At 33.2% G+C, this 9,972-nt stretch overlaps 1 protein-coding gene across 1 annotated transcript; it reads right to left on the bottom strand.

Moving 5' to 3' along the window:
* Window positions 1-7,970: 7,970 nt before the first annotated feature.
* LOC149568792 (serine/threonine-protein kinase D6PKL1-like) lies at window positions 7,971-9,355 on the bottom strand. Its single transcript, XM_089821684.1, has 2 exons — window positions 8,937-9,355; window positions 7,971-8,827 (listed from the first exon to the last, which is right to left on the bottom strand). The coding sequence occupies exons 1-2, from the start codon at window positions 9,314-9,316 to the stop codon at window positions 8,164-8,166; spliced, it is 1,044 nt and encodes a 347-aa protein (XP_089677810.1). The 5' UTR covers window positions 9,317-9,355; the 3' UTR covers window positions 7,971-8,163.
* Window positions 9,356-9,972: the final 617 nt, after the last annotated feature.

Below are 9,972 nucleotides of genomic sequence, written 5' to 3'. Positions count from 1 at the left end.
TATACATTACTATTAGGTTGACAAATAGTGAAATGAATCCCATTTTTAAGTACTCAATTTGCTTCAAATATGTTCCCTGTACACCAACAGAACCTGCATACACATTTAAAAAATATCACATAGATTAATTAATAACTGAATATATGTACACATATCCATATATATACATCAATCAAATAAGTCAATAAATTTGAATTCTTAAAGAACATAGATGTACATACATGATTCAACTATATACTAACCTAGGGGAAACACAATCCAATCACTTATTTTAGTCTTTGTTAGCTTCTCTCTTTGTATGGTGCAACACAATAAATAATAGCTAACACCTTCTACATTTTCAAATTTTGCAATGACTACAAAATTATTGCCTACACAAAGTATATCTATATAATTCCATGTGTAATGTACATGAGTATATGTATTAAATAAATTAATCAAAATAATGAAACAAATACACTTGTACATATACATACATAACAACTCTGATCAATCCTAAAATATGATCATAATCACTAGAAATCGATGGAGTATGATCATAGTTTTCATCCTCAAACTCATTCATATTGATAACATCTAGTGGCACCAAAATCCATTCACCCACATATCCATGTTCTTGATTAATGCAACCATAATTAGTTTTCATCAATACAATCAAAACAAAAACATTAGTATTCCCTTGTGTACAATGACCACACATTACTATTTGTACTCATAACTAAATGCAAATTTCGTTTCCTCTCTACCCTCTTGCATGCATGCATTGATCTTCTATCAACACCTGAATGTAAGGCTCATACATACATATTAAAAATGGGTTTTATAAATGTGTGTACATAATTTAGTTATCACCTAATGTATTAAATATAAATTTGGTTCAATTATAATATTCAAATTAATTTATATTTGATACCTCCCAAAACACTCTAAATGGTATGACTCGATTTGCTTGTGATGACATGTTATCTGCATTTGTTGGCACCATAAAATGTGTTTTGCACTACTCAACCACATCATGAGCATTATTAATTCCATATAGTCCATATGATACTTTCTTAATATATGTTTGATACAAGCTCCTACACCATCATGCTCACCCTTTCGATGTCCACTCTTGAAAAAACTCCAAATGTGTGGTATATTAAGGTATCAATGATATCTACATAATGCATAAAATGGTCTAGTTGATCTAAGTTGTGTTGCACATCCATCTGACTATACAAAATGTTTTTCCACTTTAATGCCTTTATTTTTCAAATATTCAAAAACTTTCATGAAACAATCTTCCACAAAATGTGTGTCGTGTTCTTTGTCATCACTAATGTAAAAGTGATACTCTTTTTTAATGACCCGTATTTGATCTGTACTTTTGACACCATCCAAATCAATTTGTGCATGTCGATAAGACACTTGAACCATAATAGTAACCTCCTGTGTAAAGTAGTCTTCCACTTGAAGTTGTTTTTGAGAAATGAGAAAGTAATTCTTTGCAAAGTCAACAACAGATAAAATTGTTCCAAGTGGGAAAGTTTCTCTTAGTGTTTGAAACTATTCTTCTTTCCACTTAGCAAAAAAATCATGACATATATATAGTTGAATTATTTTATGAAAATTTGACATAAATTCTCTAGTAAGTATGTCATCCTCTATATATTCCAACCTTGTTGATTCTTTTCCAACTTTTGTTTCGAACTTTATGTACTTATATTTCTTATATTTTACCATCCTCATCATATTAGTATCTTCATCTCTCAAAGGAAATTTAGTTAGGTTACCCCATGTTTCACAAGTTCCTCTTATCCAATCTATTTCACCTATTGTATGATCATTTGGTTTTTCACATAAGATTGATGTTATGAATTGGCTTGGTCATTTATGAAAAGAATTTTGAGAACTACCACTTTCTTCTATCATCTTTCAGAACTCTTGATAGCACAAATAAAATTCAACATGATATCAACAACAACATGTTTCAAAATATTTATTTATCTTCACAAAATAGGATTTCAATCTTTCAAACATTGTTTGTCCAATCTTTATATTAGGATTTAAATTATAAAATGAGAGATACAATTCATGTTGCATGACATCCAACCAATGTCTTAAACATGTTGAAGATAATCCTTAGGCACAATCCTTTGCTTGATGATATCTCTTCTATTTTGTGAAGGATGAGTATTATCAATCCAAAATTGAATAACCAAGTTCTTGACTATTTCCACAATCCTATTAGATCAAGGAGCTCTACACATTAGTGGTCAATTTCCTTCTAATGTACTATCATCCAAATTGTTTCTCCTTCTTAGATAATTTAATATTGTCTTTCAACTATACCTAATATGAGATGATAATGAAGATCTTTGTCTTTTTTTCCATAATTTCTTATTTAAAATAGATTTCGGTATCACTCTTCGTACAATGGATTTATCTATAGATCTGTTTTTTTTTCCTAATGGAATGTAACCCCTCCTTAACATTTCAACAATATCTTTTTTTAGTTTAGAAGTCTTTGTCTTTTTTATACTTGTATCTATACCCAATAGTTTCAATGCCTCTTTTAATTCATCTTTAAGAAGTGAAATTGATAATAGTTGAGTTTTCTCCACTACATCAAGATTCTCAAATTGTACAATTATTTCTTTAGTCTTTTAATTCGCTTTCCTCTTTGTAGTATGTGTAGGTTGACTAGCATATTCTCTCAATTCTTCCACATCCATTTCAATTAAATGATCTATGTTTCTATAATTAATTTTCTCATCAATCTTTGAGCTAGATTAACATTCTCATTTTTTGTTTGATCTCAAGTTGCAAGAAAAATTAAAATAAAGACTTAAGATACAACTTAATTTTTAGGGGACATATGTGTATATACATAATAAGTGAACTATTAAATACAATTTTATCTAACCTTCAGATGATCCTTCTTCGATATCCATTGCTTCATCTTCAATTTCCTCATGTCCAAAATTTTCATCATCTATTACTGCATGTGCATGATATAACAAATAAAATCAAGCAAGTTTGTAAGGGGAAATGTCTCTAAAATTAAATTTCAAAGATATAAAGTTTGCCTCGACCTAGAAATCTAGATAGAGATTGTACTTGTGAGAGATGCATGCATACATACTTGATTGAACTTGGGATGAACCATCTTCAACCTCGATAGGTTGTCCTAGTTGACTACATCCTAAATAAATTCATAATTTAAAGGACCAAAATTAAAATGAACCCTAATTCTAAATATTCATAATTTAATAAAACTTAATCGTAAATATTCATAATTCAACAAACCCTTAATATTAAGTTAATAGTAACCCTAAGTTAATATTTTCCATATTCCTAATTGGATAAACCCTAACCCTAACTATATGTAGAAAAAGTCTAGAATACGATTGTACACTATAAGTTAAATATGCATTGGAAAAAAGATTGCACACATGTGTACTTGGCTCCTATAGTATCCTGCTAAATTTTTTCAATGATTTCCATCTTCTTGTTCATGAGTTCTTCTTCACGCATATTTACTTGCTCTTTTATCTTTATTGCCCATGTCGCAAATTCTTCTTTCAAAATTTGAAAATAGATAAGTTGCAAAATATGTCCTCCCTTCCAATTGAAGTGTGAATTATATGATTGGATTTGAATGTTAAAATTGAATCTATATATATATATATATATATATATATATATATATATATATATATATATATATATATATATATATATATATATATATATATATATATAAAGAAACCCCTAAAGGCCAACAAGAGTTTTGATTGAAACTACCTAAGGTTAATTGACCATGCGCACAACCCACATTCTTGTGCATTTTTAGTTTCGATAGAAACTAAGTTTCTATCGAAACTAGCTAATTACAAGTCTTCTCCAAATGTTTGAATATTTTCAGTGTTTTCATGGCTTCCAAGCTCAATTACTAGGTTTAGACGGAGCACTAAAGACATGTCATTTTGCATGATAAAAGTACTCTAAACGATCTTTCTAATGACTATGAATTTGATACATTTTGAATTTTTAGGTGTACATTTTTTATGAGAATTGAACAAAGGTTTGTTATAAAAAACAAACCTCTATATTGGAGGCTCATGGAAAAATAGTAGCTAGGAGATTAATCTTTTTTGAAAAATAGCTACAGTCTTGTATTTGAGTCCTCTTTCAATCAAAATAATAATAATTTGAAATCAGGTAAATATATAATAATTTACATGTGTCAAAAGCCATGTATGTCAAGGAAAAGCCTATAACACAATGGTAAATTGTGAGCCTCTTATCGAAGAGGTCTTGGGTTCGAATCTACTCCCACTTAATAAATAATAATAATTAGACACAACACATAATAATGAATCTTAGTTTTGACCTCTTACAGATCAAAAAAAAGCCTTGTATGTCCAAATTAGTGTTATCTCAACTTTAATCTTCGATAAAATATGAAATACTAAGGATAAAGACATCAGGCCACCTCCACAGTTCTGGTATGGATGTTAGAAAACTAAATTTGAAAGAATCAAATTGATGTCTATTTTAGAAAAAATGTCATGTGTGTCAAAAGCCCTATCACTCTTTCAAAATAAGGCTTTTGATAACATACCAATTTTTGTGGGAGAAAAAATAATTCAAAAAAAAATTAAAAACATATATATTTATAATCTAGATTAAACAAATCTTAAAAAATTCTAATTTACTTCATCTTCAAATTCCTAATCATCAAACAGAAATTTGCATTTGAAAGTGAATTTTTTCTCAAAAATTGATAGTTCAGTGCCAGTTTAGGCAAAAAAGTGTAACCCACTATTGTGGGTTTACCCTATCAACATAAGTATCTCAATGTCCAATTTGAAAAGGGTGTAAGAGAAAGTAAAGCATGAAATTTTTTATCAAAAAAGACAGATAAAAATTTGGAGAGTTAGAAAGGTAAATGGCTATCTAAAGCTCGAAGAATGACTATGGTTAAATTAGTCTTATCAACCATCCCTACTTATTTGATTTTGGATCTACAATTCCCAAAAGGAGTAAAAAGACACTTGGATAGGAGATTAAGGAAGTTATTTTGGCAAGGAATCGAAGGAAACAAGACAAGCCTTAATAAAATGGGATAGAATATGTTGGCCTAAAGAGTATGGAGGTCTTAGGAATTAACAATTAGAGTTGGCAAAATGAGGCTTAAGAAGAAAAATGAATTTGGAGAATGTTTTAATAACATGAAAGAAAATGGGCAAAGATTTTATACCGTAAGTATTTGATTAGTGCAAATCCATTATCATCATTTAGAACCAAAAACCTACCAACATGATATAAAATTTGGAACTTTATGATGCAATGTCATCCTCTTATAACCAATAATCTTACTTGGATAATAGTCAAGGTCAAGAGGCCCTATTTTGGGTAGATTCATGGGATGTACTTCCTCCACCTGATAGCTATAACGTCTTGGGCTAATATTGAAAATATTGTGGGTTCATCATGTAAGTGATTATAAACATGTAAGCAATGTTGACCAATATAGAGATGAAAGTGGAAATCCATTGAAGAAACTAATTTGTCAAATTAGGATAATTTTTTTTTGAAAAATAGACAAACTAATCATAAAGATAGAAATGATAAATTAATTTGGGGCGCTTCAAAAAGTAAGAATTATAATATTAAAAGAGGATAAGATTTTATTATTTACTCTTAACAATGACAAAAAATAGACATCCCTCTCAATCTGTGTTGGAATCTAGCATGTCTACCCAAGGCTAAATTCTTTCTTTGGGTAGCTTTGCAAGAGAGAATTATAACAAAGGAAAATTTTACTGAGATAGGCTTTGAAGGGACCCTCATGATGCTCTTTGTATGAAAATGAATTTGAGGCAGCTAAATATTTGTTGTTCCAATGGCCCTTTTCTAAAAAGTGTTGCAATGGTTATGCCAAAGCTTAACTAGTCAACTGCATTCCCAAATAATCTAAGAAATTTTCTAAATAGTTGGCCTAAAAATGGGCATTCTAGGGTCTATAATAATTTATGGAAAATTGTCTCCATCAATACTTTTATGGGAAATTTGGAAGGAAAGAAATAAAAGAATATTTATGAATGAAAGTATGAAATTAATTGTGTTTCTTAGTAAAGTAGAAGCATGCAATATAGAAGTTGAAAATAATAACTTGAGAAATTCAAACAAAGAAGAAGGCTCTTTTTCTGAGTGGGATGCATAAATGCTCAAAAAATGGTTTAAGCTCATTAATCCACCTATGACCTACACATAAGCTAATAACGAGCTAGGCTTATATGTAAATGGGAACCTACCCCAAAAGGATGGGAAAAATTAAATTGTGATGAAGTCTCAAGAGGTAACCCAAGCCTTATAGTACTAGGCTATATTATCCACTCTGATAAAGTCTTGTGGATAGTAAAATGATCCATGCATCTAGGGGTGTTATCAAATAATCTAGCAGAATTAGAGGCTTTGATTGAATGATTAATCATAAGTTTGGAATTGGGTATAAACAAGCTAGTTATCAAAGGAGATTCACAAATCATTTTAAATGCACTATGGAAAAGAAGTACACCAACTTGGACATTAAACTCTAAACTTGAATATGCATTAAAGATAGTTGACAAATTTGAAGATACAAGAATCAAACACCTATATGAAGAAGGAAATAAGGAAGAAACTACATTAGCAAACAAAGGAGTAGACGGTAAAGATTCTCTAATAAAGAACAATCAAATTAGCCAATAGTCCAATAATTGTAAAAGTCCTTGGGAGAATAATATAAGATAAAAGAGTTAGGATATAATATATTTAACATCTAGATTTAATAGTAGGGTGCATTAATATTCGATTAGTTTATTTATCATACTAGGATGAACGATTATTTCATAGGTTTTGTGTTAAGTAGGATTTTTGATGTCTTGAGTTATGGTGTCTTTTTATAATTTTTCTTTTAGGCCTTCTCTTTAAATAACCACTTGCTATTAATTTGATTGTAATTTGTTTGTATGTTATCATATTGCATAGAGGTGTATTTTGCCTTCTAGATTTAGGTTGTGTGGGATTCTTGGCACCTCTTAGTACTAGACATTGCTATTAGAAACTTCCCTAATAATTCATCTTTTACTCTATCATAAGATAAATTCTTATTTCAAAAATGGTTAAAGAAATAAATGATTTCTCTATTTATTAGAAATAAAGCTATTTATAGAAATGTTTTGGACTCAATTTGATTTTTATGATTCACTAAAATATTAAAATAATAACTAAATTATATTAAATATTATCATTGTAACTATTTTAATTTATTCTCCCATAACTAAATTTTTTTATTATTACAACTTAAGAAGTGGCACATTATTTTAATATCTTTATCAGCGATTAAAAAAAGTCGAGTTACGCAAAAAAAAATCCTTGTGGGATTGATTGTTGTGGATGACAAAGCGTTTCTACAGCGGAGACAAAATACTAGTCTTTCCATGTGATTCTCATCAAATACAGTCCAGAGGACTGTCTGGACGTGTTTCCCTTCTCCACGTCCACGCAAAATATTTATATCGCACAACAACATTTCTTCCATGCCTACTTACCTACCGTAAAAAATCAAAAGCCTCCCACCTGTACAAGATAATGTTAGTGACTCCACTAGAGCCAGACAAGAAACCTTTTGTAATTACGACCTTTCTTTATTTCCCCACCACAGGCCTCGCCGCTTTATTTTTCGCCGATACACCTTCCGCTTGTGCTCCACACAATTCCAAACTAATCCCTCCACGCTTTTTCCACGAAGTTGTGTTGGAGAGCGACACCCCAACATCATCGATCAAGTTAAATTTGACGATAAGAAAAACGCCGCTAAATTTAGTTCAGTAGTTAATCGTCCATGTAGTTTTCCAGTAATATTGCGGGTAAATTATGCTTCAATGTGATGGCCGCGTATAAATGTGTTTTTCCCGGTTAAAGTGAAACCATGAACGTAAAAAATCTCATTCTTTTTATAAAAATGTTTGTAATTTCTAATGGAGAAACCATTATTTCAAAAAAGGTTAGTTTACAGAGAGGATCGGGCGGCCGTCAAATATAGGCCATTGGTGGTAACTGGTAGGTATACATAAGAGAAGAGTTTAATTATACGGAAGGGTGACGTCATGACCTGAAACAGCGTTGGTCTCAAAACTCGGGAAATGTGCATCTGCTCCTTTCGTCTTCTCCCGACTCATCCTCCGCACAGCTGGTGCCGTCGCCTCCTCCTTCTTCCTCGTCTTCTTCTCCCTCGTTAAAACTGAGCGCAGATTCAGGGGAGAGCGGCGGTACGAAAGGCGGCCTTGAAACAAACTCCAGCTGATCCCATCTCATGCCTCGGAAGAATGGGTGGCTTTTCACTTGCTTCCTGTTGAGCCTCTTAGTGGGCTCTTTAACAAGGAGCTTCCGCGTAAGATCGTGGAGAGGAGTAGAACAGGATGAGAGTGAGAAGGAGGGGTCCTTACTCAATATATTGACAAATGTATCCTTTCTGCTTGACCCCCTGAAAGGCGTCAGCCCGTGACTCATTTCGTAGAGGAGTACACCGAGTGACCACCAATCGACGGGATAGGAGTGGGGTTTCCCCCACAGAATCTCAGGCGCAATGTACTCCTCTGTACCCACAAAGGAACGAGACTTCCACTCGCCATCTCGCCCCTCCTCCGAGATGAGGCGCAGTGACAGATCGAAGTCGGTGAGCATTATGTGCCCGCTATCTTGCACCAGAATGTTCTCCGGCTTCAGATCTCTGTACACTATTCCCTGCTCGTGCAGATACTCCAACGCCACAACCACCTCCGCCGCGTAGAACCTGCGCACGGATGAAGACACATCACCTCAATTAATTCATTCCAAAATGGCATATATATATATATCTACGGTTCAACTTATAATGAGAAAAAGAAGAAACTTATATTCACCTGATGGTGGACTCTGAGAAGGTTTTACTGGGCTGCCTGTGCCTGAGGACGTTGATATCTCCTCCAGAACAATACTCCATGGCAAGAAAGGTATGGTTCTCCGACTCAAAGTGGGTCAGCAGAGACGGCAAAAAAGGATGATCCAGAGACGAGAGAATATCCTTCTCGGTAGCTGCCATTTTGCAGGCGTGTCTCTGTTGAAGGAGGCCCTTATTCATCACCTTCACAGCAAAAGCTTTGTTACTGCAGCGATGAACAGCCAGGAAAACCGTGCTCATGTGACCTTGGCCCAGGCGCTTGACGAGGCGAAGATCATCAGAGGCGGAAGCATCGACAAATTGAGAGCGGGCTTGAGATTTGCATTTGAGCAACCTCTCCATCTGTGCATCCTCTACTCTTCTCTAGAGACTCAACTTGCCTTCCATTTCTTAGGAGCGGGTGTATTTATAGAGACTGCATGACTTTCTTACCATCTAGTGGGGGGTGCATCAGCATCTTCACCGCCGACACGTAAGACAGGATCCGTTTTTCACATTGCACGGACGGTGTCCGTGCCAGTGTCAGAAATACGAGTGACCGCGGAAAAAAGGTAGTGTGGTCCTCTTCGCTATTTAAAACACCGAACAATTACAGGAACTCTAGTTCACACGTGCTTAACCATGGTAGTACCCCCAGGGTAACCTCTACCGTATATGTCTTTTTAAGATTCTGACGGTCAATGTTGTTCTCGATTTTTCATGGACATAATAATCTGATTTTTATATTTTTTTAACCAGAATAGTTGAAACACCACGTAAGAAACTGTGACTGCAGCTATTGAGAGCAGGATTGAGATTTGCACTTCAGTTGATAGGTACCTAACTATGGTAAAACCCGCTGTATAACCTTATCCTCCATCAAAGGATCGAAAATATTATGATTTTTTTTGACAATTTCAACATTTGATCTTCATGATCTACATAGTTTCTAGTCGAAAACAACAAAAAATTTGGAAAAAAATCACTAGTTTCCATGAATCTGAAAAAAGAAAAAAGTT

This window comes from Cupressus sempervirens, chromosome 3 (assembly GCF_028749045.1).
Source record: "Cupressus sempervirens isolate cs-2001-9-10 chromosome 3, ASM2874904v1, whole genome shotgun sequence".
NCBI lineage: Eukaryota > Viridiplantae > Streptophyta > Pinopsida > Cupressales > Cupressaceae > Cupressus > Cupressus sempervirens.
The sequence above is the reverse complement of the archived record's forward strand: the minus strand, read 5'-3'. Positions and strand labels throughout refer to the sequence as shown.

Coding starts and splice junctions, on each gene's coding strand:
- LOC149568792 (XM_089821684.1), bottom strand. CDS start 9,316: ATGGAGAGGTTGCTCAAATGCAAATCTCAAGCCCGCTCTCAATTTGTC. Junction 8,828..8,936: donor TTCTCAGAGTCCACCATCAG/GTGAATATAAGT, acceptor ATCCGTGCGCAG/GTTCTACGCGGCGGAGGTGG.